We start from the raw sequence: 18180 nt of genomic DNA, 5'->3' as shown, positions 1-18180 counted from the left end.
CACCTGCTCGGGGCTGGGGCTCAACTCTGTCCCCCCCACCCTATGAGACCCAACAAGCCGCAGCGTGACATTCCCTCTGGGGCAGGGCGAGCTGTTCAGCAAATGCCTCTCCCTATTGCTCCTTGAAAAAGTAGAGACCTCCGACTCTGGAGAGGCTCTATGTCATAGAAAATTAGCAATCATTAAGGCTGGAAAAGACCTCTAAAGATCATCGAGTCCAGCCATCAACCCATCACCACCACACCAGCCCAATGCTAAGCATCCCTTGGTGCTGATGGCTCCTTTGGGAGCTCCAAAACAGCTCAGCCCCCTCCAATGGAGGAAAAAGTTGTGCCTAAGGAGAAGTGGCTTTGGGGATCGTGCCATCCACCCTGCCCAGGACTTCTCCACCCCCAGGCCACCTCCTGGCATAGCGGGTAAAGCCCTTGCCCACAAGAAAGTGCTTAAAGAAAGCTCAGAAATACAGGGAGCTGGGCGAGAAGTAAACGAGTGGCACCACGGGGGAGAAAAATCCCACTGCAGAGACTGACCCCAAACTTGGAGGGGGGGCTCTGGGGTCACCTGGGATGCTCTCAGGGATGGCAGTGCCCAAAGCTGCCAGACCACAGGGTGGTTTCAGCCCATGCTCCTGCAATGGGGCGAGACCCAGGTGTGGGGCGGAGGCTCCCCAAGTTCCCTGCAAGCCCAAGCGTGCATCGGGGCATCAAAGGTACATAGTTGGTTGCCTCCTCCTCCTGTTCCCTGCATGCTGCCAGCCCTCCTGGGTGCTGTGCAGCAGGCAGATCAGCCCGGGACTACAGCCACAAGGCAGAGGGTGACACTGCAGGAAGAAAATCCCAGCCAAGACATTGATTTTAATTTTTAAGAATTAAAAAAAAACAAACAAAACAAAAAAACAAAAAACAAAAAACAAAAAAAAAAAAAAAAAAAAAAAAAAAAAAACCAAGAAAAAAAAACAGAACAACAATTAAAAGAACAAAAAAAAAGAAAAACAGACAACTTCCTGAAAACAGCTTCCTACCTCATAATTTCACAGAAATTAGCTTGGAAACATCATTTGCTCGCCCCACTCCTGTACCTGCTTTGGGCTCTGCCCTTTCCCTTCCCCTCCCCCCACCCTCCCACCAACCCACCCTGCTGATGGGGGCCAGGAAGGGGCTCTGCCCCTTGCCCACTTCAGCCAGAGCAGCCAGGGCAGAGCTTTCTCCCCTCCGAGGTGACCACCTGTCTCTGGGGATGCCACAGAGGGTACAGGCAGCCCTGAGGGGAACCCCCATCACCCCAAGGGTATCTGTTCCAGCAGCCCCCCCACAAAGGCTCTGCCCTCCAGCCTGGCACTGGGCACCATGCAGAGGATACCGAGCTAGTGCTGGCTGCAAGTTCAGGTGCCACTTTACTCCCTCCAGCATCACCAGCATGACATGGCCTTGAGGCTTTGCTCTCCCAACAGCAGGACGTCCACTGCATGGCACTAACGAGTTAATAAATTCATTGCTGACTAAGAAATTAGACCCTTAAGAAAAAATCCACCATCCCGCTTTCACCCACCCTCCCTCCCCATATCCACCCCGAAGTAATCATGGTTCATTTGGAGACCCTGACGGCAACGGTGCCCTCCGTGCTGGCACTGATGGCCACCAGCAAGAGTTGGGGACAGGAGGACACCAGCAGTGGCCAACCTCTGGCTGTGGTCTGGGCTCAGGGTGTTAGTCCTTGGGTGACTTCTTGCTGTGAGCATTCCACATGCCACGCTTGGAGTGGTAATAGTGGTAAAAGTTCCTGAGACGCAAGCGCTCCACCTCCAGCCCACTCTGAAGGACCCTGCAGCCAGACAGATGGACAGCTGCTGAGGGAAACAAGGGGATGGACACAGCCAAAGCCCTGTCCCATGGCTGGGAGCATGGGGGTCCCCATCGCACAGGTGGGGGGGTACAGGAGCCTCACCTGTCCAGGAGCTCCCAGTCCTCCCCACCCCAGCGGTCCCTAAACTCCTCCGTGTTCATCCCTCCAACGCGGTCAAAGTCTGACTTGTAGATGCCAAAGAGACCAAAGCCATTCACCTCCCAGTAACCTGGAGAGAGGAGCAGTGAGTTCCCCATCCCACCAAACCATCACCCTTGGTTCTTCCAGGAAGCCACATCCACGCTCACATCCCATCCCATTCTCTTCCCCCCAGTCCTCCCTTCCTACCACAGCTCTGTCCCCATCATTGCCACCTCCTACCGGGGTCCAAAGAGTAACACTCCAAGTTCTGGAGAACTCTTGGGCTCAAATCTCACCTCACCAAAGCAGAACAAACCCACCCAATCCTGGCTGGAACCCAAACCCAGCATCGCAGCAACACTCGGCTGTACAGGTGATATCTCCCAGCTGGAAGGTGGCACAAGGAAGGGGACCGCTCACCGTTGGGCTCCCGTGGGGAGCTGCCACAGCTTAGCCTCATGACAATAGGTGCGTATGCCAGCTTCCCTTCCACACAGTGCTTCCGGATGCTGTCCAGGATGTTGGGGGGGAAATGGATGTGCAGGTCACACAGGAACACGATGCTGTGCCCATCCTGAGGGTGGGAACAGACACAAGTGGGAGACTCGCAGCCAAGCCACACCAGGATCTATAGAAGCCCCAAGGGGAGCAGCGTGTCCTCACCTCAACCATGTCCACACCAGCCTGAAGCCCTGCTGAGCGCTCAAAGTTCCCCGTGCGCCGTAGGTACTGATAGCTGAGGGGAGAGAGCAGGGCAGTTAGCTTTGGTGATGAGAAGGAACCTCCCCAAGGGGACAAACACTATTTAACACCTCTTGTTGGTGACACGGACAGCAAGATTGAGGGCACTTTCAGCAAGCCTGTGGATGATACCAAGCCATGCGGGGATAGACATGCAGGAGGGAAGGAACAGCATCCAGAGGGACCTCAACAGGCCTGCAGAGATGGGCCCGTGTGAACCTCATGAAGTTCAACAAGGCCATGTGCAAGATAATGCACCTGGATCAGAGCAAACCCAAAGACAAAGTCAGGAAACCAAGAGAACAACCTATAGCAGCCTTCCAGTACCTAAAGGGGCCAGAGGTTGGATGGGGCTTTGGACAACCTGGTCTAGTGGAAAATATCCCAGCCCACAACAGGGGGTTGGAACTAGATGAGCTGTAAGGTCCCACCCAACCCAAATCATCCTATAACTGTGAAGAAAGGGGCCACCTCAAGCCAATGGTTGTGACAGCACCACCAGGATGGCCTGTCTATCTATGAGACCACCATCACAGGACCACGGTGGGATGTGGAGAGGATGCGGGGGTCCTTGGGATGGGTTACCGAGGCAGCCGGGAATCCCGCAGGGCTTTCTCAACGTCCATGTCATCGCTGTCAAAATCCACCAGGATAACGTTGAAGTTGGCATCCTTGGTTACGTCATAAAGGCCGACCATGTCTGAGATGAACTGCTGGACCCAACGCGCTTGGTTCTTCACTGCCAGGCACAGCCACAAACATCCCTCAGACCATAGGATCCACACACTAGAGGTCCCCCAGACACCCCCAAACCAGCAGCCTGTTACATTACACCAGATAACCTCAACGTTGCTATGGATCTGGCCTCCTGAGAGCCCCGATAGCACTTGCCTTAAGGAAAGGCACTTGGCAGTACCATAGCCATGGGCAGTCCCTCAATCCCAATGCCTGAGACAGACTGGGCTTCAAGTCATGGCCCATGCCCTCCTGTCTGCCTGCAGCCCCTTGGACCTTCCAAGAGGACACAAAATCCCACCAGAGAACACTGTGGGTGGCAAGAGACACTACAGAGAGATGCGTCCTGCTGTCACCTACCGGGTACCACAAAGTGCACCATGATATCCTGCTTCCAGCTCAGTTGCAGAGGCCGGCACAGAATGGGCTTCCCATAGAGCATGCTCCAGGTGCTTGGCTGGGCATCGGTGGCCCCCAGGGCTGGCCCCTCAGGGTTGGCTTCAGCGCTGTTGTCCTGCTTGCCTTGATGCAAGAGGACATAGACATACTCAGAGAGCCGCACCGTCCGCTGGCCCCGTTCTGCCAACTCCAGCTCCAGCAGGTAACGGTTGCCCCGGGCCGTGTCACGGCGCTTCTCCACATTGATGATCCGCAGGAGGGTGTAGATGCTGTGGGGGAAGGAGAAACAGGTGAAACAACCAAAATATAGATTGAGTGGGTGGGCTGTGAGATGGGTTGGACATTGGCTAGCAGGATGCACTTGAGAGGATGGCAAGCAACGGTTTATACTCAGGCTGGAAGCCTGTAACAAGAGGGGTTCCCTAAGGATGGATATTGGCCTCTGTGCCATTCTTTATCTTCATAAATGATCTGAACAATGGGATTGAAAGCACCCTCAGATTGAACGTCTGAGCATGGTGGCAAGGTAGACGCTGCAGGAAGTTTAACAAAGACAAGTGCCTACTCCTTCACCTGGAAAGGTATAATCAAAGAGCTCAGCACAGACTGGAAAAGGTCCAAGGGAGGGCCACAAAAATGGCCAAAGGGCTCAAGATCCTGTACCATGAGGAAAGTCTGAAGTTGATTTTTCTCCCACACAGGAGAAGAAAAGGCTCAGGAAGGGCTCATCACTGTATTCCGGCTCTTAAAGGGCAGCTAGAAAGAGGCCAGAGGTTAGGCTTAATGATTTTTGGAGGTCCCTTCCAACATGGGCCGCTCTATAACTCTAACCCAGTATCCAGCCCACCTGATCCCAAAAAGCCAAGTGGGGGGTCAAGGCACATCCCCCCACATCCCACCTACACCCTGTTGCCTCCCTACCCCCCATTCTTCTCGTTGAGTTTCTCCATGTACTGGGCCACCACATCGACCACCTCGCTCTCGCTCAGCTGCAGGTTGCCCGAGACGTTGCAGCGCAGGTCATTCCAGTCGGAGCGCAGGAGCTCAAAGTCCACCGAGCTGACACTGAACGTCCTCTGCCAGTTGATGGAGTCCTCCAGCCAGCTCTGTGGCAGCTCCCCTGTCTCATAGCTGTAGTCTGACACCTCCTCTTCCTCCTGGTCCTTTCCCTCCTGCTGGGATGCCGTTATCTCTGACGTCTTCAGAAAGGACGTCACCCGTGTCCCCTGCAAGCGAGTCACCTCAGAGGAGTTGTAATCAATGGTGACCAGCATCCTACCCGGGGCAGCTGTCATGTCCTCAGGGATCTCCTTGCTGAAGATCCCTTCAGCCCCCAGTTCTTCCCGCTTGCTCACCAGCTGCCACCTCCTGTCACCCACCCGGCTGGTCTTCCTCCTGGCTGTGTCTCTCTCTTTGGACATATTGCTCAAAAGCCAAGGGGTCTGGTGGCCAGGGGCAGTTCGGAGCTTGCTGGAGGTGATGGGATGCTTCTGAGGGGTCCTGGAGTGAAGGTGCATTTTCTTCAGAAGCTTTGGGTAAAGGAAGATGCTGGGAAAGGCAGGCTCCTGGGCTGGGGCTTTGCGTTTGCCTGGCTGCAGCCTGGTCACATACACCTTCTCCTGGGCTTTCTGAGACTTTTTGTCCTCCTTGGATATTACGGACTTGCTGGGACCTGGTGTTTTGGCTCTGCCACCAAAGATGGGAACTGAGAGGTGAGACTGGAGGCTGAGAGCCCCAGTACGCTTGGAGGACACCAGCAGCCCCAGCTCATCTTCCTCACTGGGCTCCTGGGGTAACCATCGGAGCATCCTCCCACGGATTCTCTCCTGCACAGGTTCTGTATTCCCATTGCCATGGGGACCCGCAGGAGTGGCTGTAGGGCTGGGAGTGGCAGGGGGCACGCTCCACCTTCCTGTGCCCACCTCATCCCGTGCCCGACTCTGCTTGCGGCGGAAACTGTAGTAGTCCAAGTAGTCCCCATAATTTCTGGTGACTGGCAGAATCTCTTTCCTTTGGGCTTCAGGTGCTAGCTCGAGGTTCTTCCTGGCTTTGGGAGCTGGGTCTGTGGCCTCAGGGCTGTCCACTGTATCCTCATCCTCCTCATCATCTTCGAGGAAATCTAGGGATTAAAGACAGAAATAAGTTTCTCGAGGGTCCCTGCTGCTCTGCAGCACGATGGCTCTGGACAAGCAGGCAAAGCTTGTCTCCTTAGGGGGATCAATGTGAAAACTGGGTGAGGAAGGCTGAGAACTGGCAGGCTCCGAGTGATGCTCAGCAGGGATGGAGGCTAAAGACTCCAGTAATTAAGACCCCCAAACCTTGGCTAATTAACCCCTCCAAGCATATCACTGGAGACACATTGATGCATTTCACCTCCCATCAACTGGACTGGCGGGGTTAGGATGCCAGGTCCTCAGCCCTGTGCCAAGCCACTGAGAGATGCTTGAGAGCTGCCAGTGGGCAGGCATGACTCACTGTCTGGGTTGAGGAAGAGAAATGCTCGCTGACGTGGGTCCTCCTCATCCATCTTCATGTACTTATAAAAACCGAACCTGTGAGACAGAGATGAAAGATGAGGTCCCAGAGATAACAGAGGGGTGCACAGGGGAAGGGCACTCGTGAGCAGGCACGTGCATACTGCCATGCACATACACACACGTGTGCAGGGGAACTCCCTGGCATGGGAACCGAGGTCATAGAATCATTAAGGTTGGAAAAGACCCCTAAAGGTTATCTAGTCTAACTGCCAGCCCAACACCATCACACCCACTAACCATGCCCTCAGGTGCTACATATCCACTTTTTTTCTTGAACAAATCCCCAAGAGATTGGCAGGAGCCAGCCTGGAGGTGACCCATTGCTACAGACAGGGCTTGGGGACGCACACCAACACTTACTTCTCCAAGTAGAATGGGGACTCTCTGTAGAAGCACTTGTTCTCTGTCTCCATGTGAGTGAGGCGCGTGAAGTCATTGGGGTACACAAACGAGAGGTAGACCTGGGGAGCCAAGCACTCCAACATCACTAGTGCACACAGCTGGCTTAATCCCAGCACCCCAAACACACCACACAGCGCTCATGCCAAACCCATTTAGGCCAAGAAGAGAAGGCTCAGTTTGGCCCTCTAAAAGACATTTTCTCCTGGATTTTAATCAGGTTGAAACATCACAGGCAAACCAAGATCCACCATGACCAAAAGCTTTGGGCAAGTTCCCCTCCCGGGCATCACAAAGAGACACTTACAAATTGCAGGCCCTGGTAGCGGGCGATGGGGAAGTCCTTCACCACGTAGGTGGGGCTGTAGGCACAGGGCACCAGCACATTCTCCACACGGGACGGCTCTATCGCAGGGGCTGAGGAGAGGCAGGTGTGGCTCAGCCCAACCTGTGCCCATCCCACGTTACAGTTTGTAGCCCAAACCATCCCAAATTAACCCCATAAGAGATGTCCTTCACCCTAGAGATGGGCAAAAGGTAGGGAGGATGCTCCGGGTACCTGGAGCATCCAGGTCCTGCTTTCTTCATTGAATCACAGGGTGGTTTGGGTTGGAAGGGACCAAAGAAAGTCACAGAGCAGCAGAAAGTCCCAGCCACTTACTGAGGAAGAAGGTATCTCTGGGGTCAGACTTGAGCATGTCAGCCCCGTGCTCATCCCACTGTGCCTCCCAGAGGTAGCTCCCACTGTGGCTGGCCAGAGACTGCGGGATGTGCTCCACGTGGTTCATCTTCAAGGATGATTCATCTGAGGAAAGAGAGGATGGTAACTGAACCCCCCAGTACACCACAGGACTCATCCTCTGGATGAGGAGAACCCTGGCCCCAAAAGGCTGTTGGGAAGGATCCTGGTTGAACCCCACCACCCAGTATCCTATACCCCCTGACTCAGCAGGGATACCCACCCAGGACACAAGGGATGCACCCCCACAAAAGAAGGCATGCGCACAAACACACAACCCGTGTCCCCAGATTGTGTTCCTCATGGGGAACAGCACATCCCACAGGCCCCCAGCTCCTGAGAGGGCAAACCCAGCCCCTGCAGCCCACCTGCAGGCTTGCAGACCCTGTGACTAATGAGATGAATGATTATTGCAATCAACTAATGACACACAGAAAAAGGGTACAAGGTGATCTCAGCCAGGATCCCCAGCTCTGATTACAGCATCGCTCACTACAAACACAAGAGGTGGAAACACTCGGAGGCTTGGGCTCCCAAGGACACAGGGATTAAGCCTTGAATTAAGCTTTCCCCTTCGTGCCTCAGGTAAATACAACACAAGCTTGGCTTCTGCCCTTCTCCTGTTTAAGGATTTGAGTGACACATTGTCCTTGGCTATTCACCAGCCCCTCAGAGTGCCACTAAGTGAGGTCACCATGTCCTGGTCACCTTGGTCCCAGGTAGGGTTACCTGTTCCCAGCATTCAAAGCAGGGAAGCAGGCAGATCCCAAATGCAGCACCCAAAATGCCTCTTTGTTCAATAGTGACATGCTGGAGCACAGGGAGATGTGGGACACATCACACTGCATCCTCATGCAGCCAAATAAGGAAAATGCTGGAGCAAGGGAAGGGGCAGAGCTTTGAGCCCTGGGGAAAGGCACTCAAAAGTGGTTTGACTTCGCACCCTGGGAAATGCTACTGGGCTCCAAGGGAGCCGGGAAGAGAGAGAACATCAGTGCTGATAGATAGCAGCTGGGGGGAAATTTATCTGCACCTCATTCATCTCCTGCCCCCCCCCACCCCTCTTTTGCCCATTGATCCCTGCATGTTGCTTCAGTGATGACTTCCAGGGCGTGTTTGATGACCAGTCCTCATGCACACTGAGCACCAGGGTAGGGCCCATCCATCACGTTCTTTCTTGCTGCCAGACCGGGGAAGGGGCAGGAAGCAGAAGATCTATAGATTTAATTAAATCCCATGCCATCTACTCCCACCTCTGAGACAGCTCCTCATAACTCAAGGCCAAGGAGCTGAGCTGCTTGCCAAAGGAGCCAAGCCTTGTTAGCAAGGAAGAGTCTGGAGAGCAGCAGCCACAGGAGCTGCATTTCCATGGCACACCACTTCTACATCCTGTGTTTGGGAGGGCCACAGCATCACCCCTACCTGCTGTAGCCTCATTCCTCCTATCCAGCAGAAGCCCTGGTGGGTTCGGACCCATCTTCCCTTGCATCTGGTATCAACCAACATTTTGAGCCCAGGTGAGTGCAGCATGGTGGTTTGCTGGCTGCTAGCACCTGGGATGGTCCTTACCTGTGTACAGAGATATGTAGGAGGAGTCAATCACCTCAAACTTCAAGCTAGGGAGGAAAACTCGCCACTAGGAAAGAAGGAGATGGAGGATCAGTGGGAGGAGGATGGGTCCTTCTCCATGCTCAGCTCCCAGGAACCATCCTCAACCCCAGCATCACAGCAGTGGAATGAGAAGGAGGGCTGACCCTATCCTCAGCACAGGTCCAGACCTAGCTCTTTCCTTAAACTGCAGTGTTCTGGGCTTGTTCCCTGCATGGCTGGAGAAGAGAAGGCTCCCAGGACTACCCACTGGTTGCCACATATCCCACATATACTTCTAGGCCAGGCAGCAGCTTCTTCCCAATCAGCATTCATCACCGGGACAGCACAAACATGGGATCCAGACCCTGACCCACAGCTGTCACTCACTGACCCCTAAACCACCACCTTCTACTACCACCCTCCAGTGCTGCAAACCACTGAGACCTGTATTGACAAAAGCAAGAACAGGAACAGACCGAAGCAATCCCTGCTGCTGCTCTTAGACCAGCTTCAGCTGATTTGGGGCACATTAACAACAAGCAAATATTCACTGACTTCAGAGGGTCTCCACAGCTGCCTGCACTGATTTGACTGCCATTTAGAAACATGCCCTGAATGGATGCAAGCCTTTGTACAGACAAGCCCTTACATACCTCAAAGGAGGGATGCATTAGGGTCCTTTGTTGTCTCTCTACAAGCACCTGAGAGGTTTCCCTCCCTCCAGCAAGAAAACATTTCCCCCTCCCATTTGTTTTTCACATCAGAAATGCAGATCTTATCAGTACTGCATGCACACAGACAGAGCAATCCAGAGTGCTGGGAGAGGAGAAATGAGAGGAAGGGGAGCTGTCAGCCTCTGAGATGCTTTGCTGGCACAAGTCTGACACCAGTGATTAATGAGTTGTTGGGGAAAAGGAAACTTTTGCGAAAGAGCCAACATCTTCTCTTCCCTCCCCCCACAACAATAAAAGCCTGAGCTCCTGAGAACAGCAGGGTTGTGCAGCCAGGTGGGCAAGTTCAGATCTGAAATTGCTGGTATCTCTAAAGAAAGGGTGGGGAGATAAAAAAGGGGACCTAAGGCAGCAGGGTGGGCTGACAGCTCTACAGGGCAGCACTCAGTGTCCCGGATGGTACCTGTCTGTCCCTATCTTATCCACAGTCTGGGCTCCTCCAAAAAGGGATCTTTCCTCCCCTGTCAGCCCAATTCTCTTTGATCAAGGTAAGGGGAAAGAAAAAGAGAGAGAGGATGGGACTGGCCATGGGAAGCTGCTGATCAGAAACAAGCCTGAAAGCAGCACAGGGGACATTCACTCACACCAACTTCCACATGGTCCGAGCCTCGGTCGTCTTGCTTGTGGAGCAGCTCGAAGTAGTAGCGCCTGGATGACATAAGGCTGCACAAGAGGGGGAGAGGCTGGTTAGGAAACATTGCTGCTACTGCTGTCAGGGCAATGTGACTGATCCTGATCCTCCTCAGTGTCAGGAGTCATCTCTGGAAACCATCTCTGTCCTGCTCACGTGTGGCTAAAACTTCTTGGGGTAAGGCAAAAAGCAGGGTGAGAGGGATATGTGCAACCAGTTCTACTGTTTTAATAGAAGAAAAGGAAAAGGAAACCTTGTCCCTAACTCATGTTATCTAACACCTTTAAGGTGTGGGCTAGTGTTGGGTGCTTTAGGAAGGGGCTGTGGTGGGAGCTGGTCAGGATCAGTGTGGAACTTACCGTAGAGGCTTAGAAACCTGCGAGCTGAATTTGGTGAACTCCCCTGGAGCCGTCCACTCGGTACCCAGCTGGGGAGAGGAAAAATGAACATCTAAGAGTTGCCAACTAAGCAGGCACAAGCCCAAACCCTGCCACGAAGACAGACAGAAGCTCTCCTCTGCCTCCATTGGGCACCGTGCCACGCTTCAGAAAGGCTCATCAGGCAGAACTCTGTCCTGGGCCTCCATCCCAGCATCCTCTCGTCGCTCCCCCCTCTGCTGGCACTCTTGGCACAGGAGCTTGTCACCAGACATGAGTAGCAAGATTCCAAACCCAGAAGTGTGAATCAAGACCATAGGTTTCCCAGTTGCCCAGGAAAATCCAACAGCATACATTACACCTCCCACCCCAGGACAGGAACGTTCCCAGTGCAGAGAAGTCTGTGCATACCTTGCCCACAAAGGCAGCCAGCCGTGAGTTGGATGGGCTCTCATCAGAACTGAGCCAGAACTCCGAATTGTCATCTGATGCCACGGAAAACTGGAAGTCTCCTGAGGACAGCAGAGGAGAGGTATACAGCACTGCTGGTGGCCTGGGCTGGGTGGATGAAGGTGACAGCGTTTCCTTGGGGCATGAGGAAATGGAGGGATGGATGGACAGAAGTAACACGGTGCCACGGACCCCATGTTGCGCTCTGTCCTGGATAGGACGAGTGCTTCAGCTTCATTCAAAACCATGGAAGAGGATCTCTGCTCCAGGGAGACCCTCCTGTCTGGGAGCCAGGGACTCTCTAATACCCCTTCTGACATCACCTGGCCCAAGAAGGAGAAGCGGGCAGCTTCCCCACACCACTGCAAGGGGAGAAGAGGCCTAAGATCCCCACTCACCATCCTTGAAAGGGTGGATGTAGCCAAAAATCCTTAGCCCGTAGTTCTTCCACTTGGGTGACACCGCCAGCTTCTTCACTGTGGTGCGGGTCTGGGGACGCAAAAGTACAAACAGTTCACACCTAGTGCCAACATTATCTACCCCTCATCCTCCTGGGGCTTTGTACCCCAAAAACCAGAGGGGTCACAGAGGTCCCATCGGCACTCACATCTCTCCATCTCTGCCATGGAGCCTGGCTGGCTCTTATGGCAATCACCTGCCCCAAAGGGAACCCAAAAGCCTGCACACCAGAGGGAGGGATGAGCAGGCCCTCCCTCCAACCCACCACCATCAGGTCTGGGACTCACGTGTGGAAAGAGTGGAAAATGGAGATTCTTCCTCAGATGCCTCACGGCTCCTCCACACCAGTCTTCAAAAACATGCAGGTTTGCTTTCCCCTTGTACTGCAGAGTGAGGAGAAGAAGGGAGAGACAAGGACAGCGTTAGGGCCAACCCTATGCTCACAACACCAAAACCCAGTGGATAGTCTTCCTCCCACTGCTGCGAGGGCACCCTTTGAGTTCCCAGGCAGGCTCACACAAGGACTGTTTCCCTTCTGGATACAACACCAAAAGCCCAGCCCCACCAACACCCGTCCCATTGGAACCAGGAGAAAGAGACTGCGTGATTCTTCCCTGCCCCTCAAAACCACGCTCATAGACATGCTTCCCTTCCACCATCACCCCCCTGCCCACGTACCTTCTCATCCCAGGGTAGAGCCTGGCTGGTCAGGTTGAGTTTGGGGTGCCTGGTGGCTCGTGAGCCTCTGGAAAACCTTCCATCCAAATCCTGTCCATCGTTCTGCCACGGAAGCAGGAGATGGGAGATGAGAGGTGTGGGACAGCGGGGCCACAGCCGGCACACTGCTTAGATGTGCTTGCATGATGCTTCCTTATGCCTAAATACCTCGTTTGAGATGCCAAGCGTTTCCAAACCAAGGGGAAAGCTTTCAAGGCTGAACGCCTTGAGTGGCACCTCACTATAGAAGAATGCTGGCAAGGCACCCCAGAGAGCAGGGCTTCAAAACATTCCAGCTCAACTCATTTCCCATCCTCTGCCGAAAGCACTCCTGCTCCAAAACAGCACACTCGCTGCTCATCCTAAATGCTGGTCCGGCAGGCTACAGGAAAGGGACTATTTTGGGTTGTGTTTCCAAAAGAGCAGGAGCTTGGGCGATAATGCCATCTGTACTTCTGCCTCCGGGCAGAGGCAGCAGGGTGCCTCCCTGCTTTCCCTCTTCCTTTAAAGGGGATTAGATTAATCCGATCACTCATGTCTCGTAATTTAGAGGGATTAAGGGAGCAGTCACCTGCCCCCAGCTTGCTGAAGAGAGAGAGTTAGGCTCTTCTGGAGAACCACAGCACAAAGCACAGCTCATTGCAGGAAACAATTAGCAAACTTTTCCTAATGATGTCACTAGTGTTCTGGAGGAGGGGAGCGATGCTCTTCGGAGGCATTGTCAGGGAGGAGGTGTAATTGTGCTCACTGGGAAAAGCAAGGATGCAATTACAGAGCTGTAACATTCCGGCATCAGGGCCAGAGAGTCCTGCAAGCAGGTTGGGGACACTGCAACAGGGAATTTAATTTCCACCATTGAGGTTTGTTGAAGAAGAACCAAAAAGGCTGTCCGCCCTTGGATCTACTCAAGGCTTGGAGCACCCTGCTCTATTCAGCCACATAGGGAACACAGACCAGGAATGTTCACAGATGCCATCCACCTTGATCCCACCACGGTTCTCATTCCCACCTGCTCCTCCTCGTGGCTCTCGCTGGAGTCCTCGGCCTTCCTCTGCCTTGCCACTGCCTGCGCCACTGCCAGCCGCCTGCCGGGGTCCGTCACCTCCCCCAGCCGCTCTCCATCTGCAATGCAAACACAGGGACTGCCTCACCACCAGATGCTCCCAGGCCTTACCTGAGGCCGCAGAAGAGATGGATAGGGTGAGGCCTGGCTGTGATTCCCTTCATTACATTTGTACTAAGCAGCTTGCGGTGGCTCATCGGCATTGCTTTTAATCACTCTTCTCACAGCAGCCCTTTTATGTCAGATGGGATAAGCTCCTGTGGGACCTCAGCTCCCCATCCGGCTGTCAGTATGGTGCTGAGCAAGAGTCACCATACCAATCACAGAACATTCCAAAGTGGAAGGGACCCGTGATGACCATCGAGTCCAACCTCTGGCTCCACACAAGGCAACCAAGAGTGGAACTATCTAAGAGCACTGCCTTCTTGAGCTCTGGCAGCTCAGGGCCATCCCATTGCCCTGGGCAGCTTCTTCCATGCCCACCACGGCCTCTAAAGCATCATGGGATGATGCAGATCACCAAAGGGGACTCTATTCCAACCCCATAACCCAGTGAGGAGCCCAGAGGCAGTGTTGGGTTCCCATGGACAACAGGAACAGCAAGGCAGCGGTCAACAAGACTCTCCCGTGTTCTCCATCAGCTCACTTAATGGTTCTGGGGAGCTCCTGCCTGCTCCTGCAGGGTTGAAAAGCCCCCATACCCAGCAGCCTCCTGATCTACATGCACTGATGCCATTAGCATTCTAGCGGCCTCGCAGCCCACATCTCCTTGGAGATGGCAGCACAAATCCCATCCTCAGCGCGGCTGCAACACGGGAACAGGAAATTAAGCTCTAAAGCCCTCTTATTCTGCTCTCAGCCATTATTCAGCCCTGGCAGCCCCAGCTTTCTGCTGGCAGCTCCCTGTCTCCCTCCCATGTCTTCAGATAGATCCACATCGTTCTTCTCACAGCCCTGTCTCAGCCTCGACGGGGATGGGGAGCATCACAGGGAAGAGTGGGACTGGATCCAGCTTGAAAGGGAGAAAGAGAGGGAAAGGCCAATATTGCTACCAGCAAGCAGCAAGTTGGGAATGAACCCTCTTCATCTCACTCTCCAGCCCCAGAGTCCTCTCCCTCCTCCCCAAGCCCCACTGCTTTCCAAAGCCAGGGCCACTGGAAGCCCAGCCCTGCAGCAGGGACAAAAGGCTCTATGGAGTGGTATTGTTCAGCTCCCGGCCCTGCAGCAGCAAGAATAAAAGGCTCCTGCCTGCAAGATGCTGGCCAGGGAGGAGCATCCTCTCTTCTCTCCCTACCCCAAAGGGTGCCAAACATCTGGGTGCTGCCAGAAATGCAGCCCGGCAACAAATTTCTGAGCACCCCAACCAGGTGGGTTTCAGGGCAAAACAATATGGATGTAAAATACTGTTTGCATTCAAACCCCTGAAATCTTGTGCTGGAAACAGAATGCAGTTCCTAAATGCCTACCGGGTGCCAGGGTTGAGTTCCCCAGGTTCCAGGGCTCCAGCCAAACTGAGGGATTTGGGGGGTGGTTGCACCCCACAAGCCAGTAGCACTCATGATGAAGGATGCTGCAGCCACCCCATAAGCGACCCACATCCAGAGCAAGGCAAATGGGAACAGGCAGATGTAGCTCAGTGCTCTTGACTGACACATCTCCCCAGAGGGGAGCATCTGCTCTCAGCTTCCCAATCCTGCAGCAACAACACCCTGCTGAACAGGAGTTGCCAAAGCAAGGTATGTTTTCCTCCAACCCAACCACCAGCAGCCCCTCCTCTATCCATCCCCAAAACATCAGCACGCTGGGCTGTGCTGATTACCAAAGTCATCAAGGTGCCTTCAGGGCTGGATCCTTCCACGCTGATCCTCCTGTTCAATAGATGCCCTGGGAAGCAGCAGCTCAACCCATGTAGGAAGGATGGGGGACACAAAGAAGAAACCAGGTGGAGATGCCAACACCAAGCCCTGTGGTCTAACCACAATCGGTCCTCCAAAACACCCCAATCCCACCAGTCTTGGTTGCTTTGATCCTTCACTTTTAATCTAAATTTGGCATCCAATCCAGCAGAACCTCCCTTAAAGAGGTGACAGGGGGACCTGTACATCCCCCCTCAAACCTCCCTTCGTGTCACAGCCATCGGTCAGCGGCCAGCTCCTATCAATCTCCTTGCCCAGCCCAAATCCCTTCGGTCCTGCCATCGCCAAGGCAACAGGCGCTTAAAAAGGGACAGCTGAGCTCCTGGCCATGGCGTGTTTGATGGCACACAGAGGAGGACTGAGTGCCACCACACAGCTGGGGACACGATGGCTTCCCTCGGGGACAAGCCCAGGGGCGAGCATCACCCATCATGGATGCAGAGGGGATGCTGAAATCCCTGGAGATATAAACATGAGCTCTCAGCCCCTCCAGACAAACCATGGGGGAAGCAAAGGGTTATCCCTTCACTTCACTCAGTTATCCAGCCCTGCAGCCGTTCCAGCCCCATGGCTCAGAGCCGCGCTGCCACGTTTCCCAGCTCCATGCCACTTTGTTCCCCAGCCCCAAAACCCTGAGACAGCCCTGGCTGCCCAAGGACAGGGCTCGCTTGTCTGCCTGCCTCCTCCTCCTCCCCTCCCAGCAGCTCTTGGCAGAGTAGGAGTGCTCACAAAGAGCCAATTCAGGGCAGCGAGGAGGACGAGGTCTCTCTCAGAGAGAGATCGAAGGGGAAACCAAGCAGCCCACGGATGGCACCGCTGCCCTTCTGCATGGGCCACCAAAACTTCTTAAAGGGCACTCGTCTATAATCTCTCCTACCTGCACCTCTAAAGCAAGGAATAAAGGCACCCAAGGCTGCAGCACACCAGTCTGGGTGTGAGATGGGCTTTCCCGAAACCCACATCCCAGCCCATCCATCATCACACGTGTTCAGTTGCTGCTCCAAGTGGCAGGGTCAGCCAGGCACTCTGCTAAGAGCCATCTGACATCACTGCTATCGGTTTTTTTCCTCCCGTTCTTCCCTCTTTTTCTTTCTTTTTTCCCCCCTTTCCCACCTGGCATTAAGAGCATTTCCACCCCATTGACTCAGCACGGTTTCCAGCTGCGAGAACACCGTAATGGCCTCATTATTTCAGATGAGGAACCTGTGTGTTAAATTAGGCAGAGAAGGGTAATTATCTACTTGTAGAAGATAAGGGAAGGGGGAGCATTTAGCAGGGACAGAACGTCAGCATGCTTCCCAGCCAAGCTGCTGACCGCACTCCCCATGTAAGCAGCATCCAGGCCACAGGGACACCATAGGGACACCATAGGGACACCATAGGGACACCATAGGGACACCATAGGGACACCATAGGGACACCATAGGGACACCATAGGGACACCATAGGGACACCATAGGGACACCATAGGGACACCATAGGGACACCATAGGGACACCATAGGGACACCATAGGGACACCATAGGGACACCATAGGGACACCCATGCCCCCAAACACCCCCCAAAGCACACACCCTATGGCCTGCCTTCCTGTCTGAAACTCACACCCAGTGCTTTCTGGAGGCTGAAGACACATCAGCTCGGTGCTGCTCTATTTAATGAGTAATTAACCTTTCCGAGCATCTCCTGGTGGCTGACGCAAGGCAGGCAGCATCCTCCACAGCAGGGCACGGGCTCTCGGACACCCTTTTGGGTTCCCATACATGGAGAGAACCCCGGGGGGGGATAACCCTGAGCCCGGGGGGGATGGGGGGGGGGGTGTTACCTCTGCCGTAGGTGAAGGGCAGGCGGAGGGCGCGTCCCTGGCGCACCAGGCTGATGTGCAGGTAGGTGAACCACGCGGCCGAGGTGAGCAGCGCCAGCAGCAGCAGCAGCTTCAGCTGCTTGCGGATCTTCTTCACCGGGAGCCGCGGCATCACCGACACCGACACCGCGGCCCGCCGCCGCCGGCCTAGCCCCCCCGGCCCATTAGGTCCCCCTCCCCCGGCCGCCCACCGCTACGGGCCGGCAGCGGGGGGGGCGGCGGCGGCAGCTCGTAGCTGCCCGGTGCATCGCCGCCGCCCCGTCGCGCCGGCAGCGGACGCGGCCGGGCGGCAAATGAATGGAGCGGCGGCGGCGGGAGCGGAGGGAGGAGGCGCGGCGCCGCCCGGGATGAGCGACGCGGGAGGCGGCCAATCGCCGCCCGCCGGGATGGAGTCTCGGCCAATAGGAACGACGCGAGGGCGGGGACGGAGGGGGCGCCGCGCGTCGCCACGCCAACGGGCCGTCCGTTGGTACGTCCCTGCGTGCCGGGGGGCTGCGAGGCCCGGCTGGGGGGCGGCCGCGGTGCGAGATGGGAGCCGTTCCCTGCCCCTCTCCGTCCGCTTCCTATCGAGTCCCCTTTCCGTCTCATCTCTGTTCCCAGCCCGTCTCCATTCCGCACTCGGCGCCATCCCATCCCACCTCCGTCCCCATCCCCGTGCCAACCCATCACCATACTCAACACTCCCCCCCCCCATCTCACCCCCAACCCAGTCTCCATCCCATTTCCACCCCCATCACACCTCCGTCCCCATCCCATCCCACAGCTCAGCCGGGCTGAGACCGCCCACAACTCACCGCACCGCTACCGCCCGAGTGGAATTGTTTTCTCCCCCCTCGCTGCAGTGCGGGG

The 18180-nt window shown here is 55.0% G+C and overlaps 1 protein-coding gene across 2 annotated transcripts; it reads right to left on the bottom strand.

Moving 5' to 3' along the window:
* Window positions 1-863: 863 nt before the first annotated feature.
* On the bottom strand, window positions 864-17638 carry B4GALNT4 (beta-1,4-N-acetyl-galactosaminyltransferase 4). Of its 2 annotated transcripts, none has more exons than XM_072337802.1 (20): window positions 17293-17638; window positions 13498-13610; window positions 12450-12551; window positions 12059-12154; window positions 11711-11801; window positions 11274-11374; window positions 10845-10912; window positions 10439-10517; window positions 9103-9169; window positions 7456-7599; window positions 7102-7211; window positions 6756-6856; window positions 6334-6410; window positions 4780-5977; window positions 3820-4127; window positions 3310-3463; window positions 2647-2719; window positions 2404-2557; window positions 1945-2071; window positions 864-1821 (listed from the first exon to the last, which is right to left on the bottom strand). In XM_072337802.1, the coding sequence occupies exons 1-20, from the start codon at window positions 17441-17443 to the stop codon at window positions 1707-1709; spliced, it is 3429 nt and encodes a 1142-aa protein (XP_072193903.1). In that variant the 5' UTR covers window positions 17444-17638; the 3' UTR covers window positions 864-1706. The 2 variants fall into 2 exon arrangements, with proteins under 2 accessions (XP_072193903.1, XP_072193904.1); XM_072337803.1 differs by lacking the exon at window positions 17293-17638 and adding an exon at window positions 16581-16602.
* Window positions 17639-18180: the final 542 nt, after the last annotated feature.

This window comes from Excalfactoria chinensis, chromosome 5, assembly GCF_039878825.1.
Source record: "Excalfactoria chinensis isolate bCotChi1 chromosome 5, bCotChi1.hap2, whole genome shotgun sequence".
Lineage (NCBI taxonomy): Eukaryota > Metazoa > Chordata > Aves > Galliformes > Phasianidae > Excalfactoria > Excalfactoria chinensis.
The sequence above is the reverse complement of the archived record's forward strand: the minus strand, read 5'-3'. Positions and strand labels throughout refer to the sequence as shown.

Coding starts and splice junctions, on each gene's coding strand:
- B4GALNT4 (XM_072337802.1), bottom strand. CDS start 17,443: ATGCCGCGGCTCCCGGTGAAGAAGATCCGCAAGCAGCTGAAGCTGCTG. Junction 3,464..3,819: donor GGTGCACTTTGTGGTACCCG/GTAGGTGACAGC, acceptor TGTGCCTGGCAG/TGAAGAACCAAGCGCGTTGG. Junction 2,720..3,309: donor CGGGATTCCCGGCTGCCTCG/GTAACCCATCCC, acceptor CTCTCCCCTCAG/CTATCAGTACCTACGGCGCA.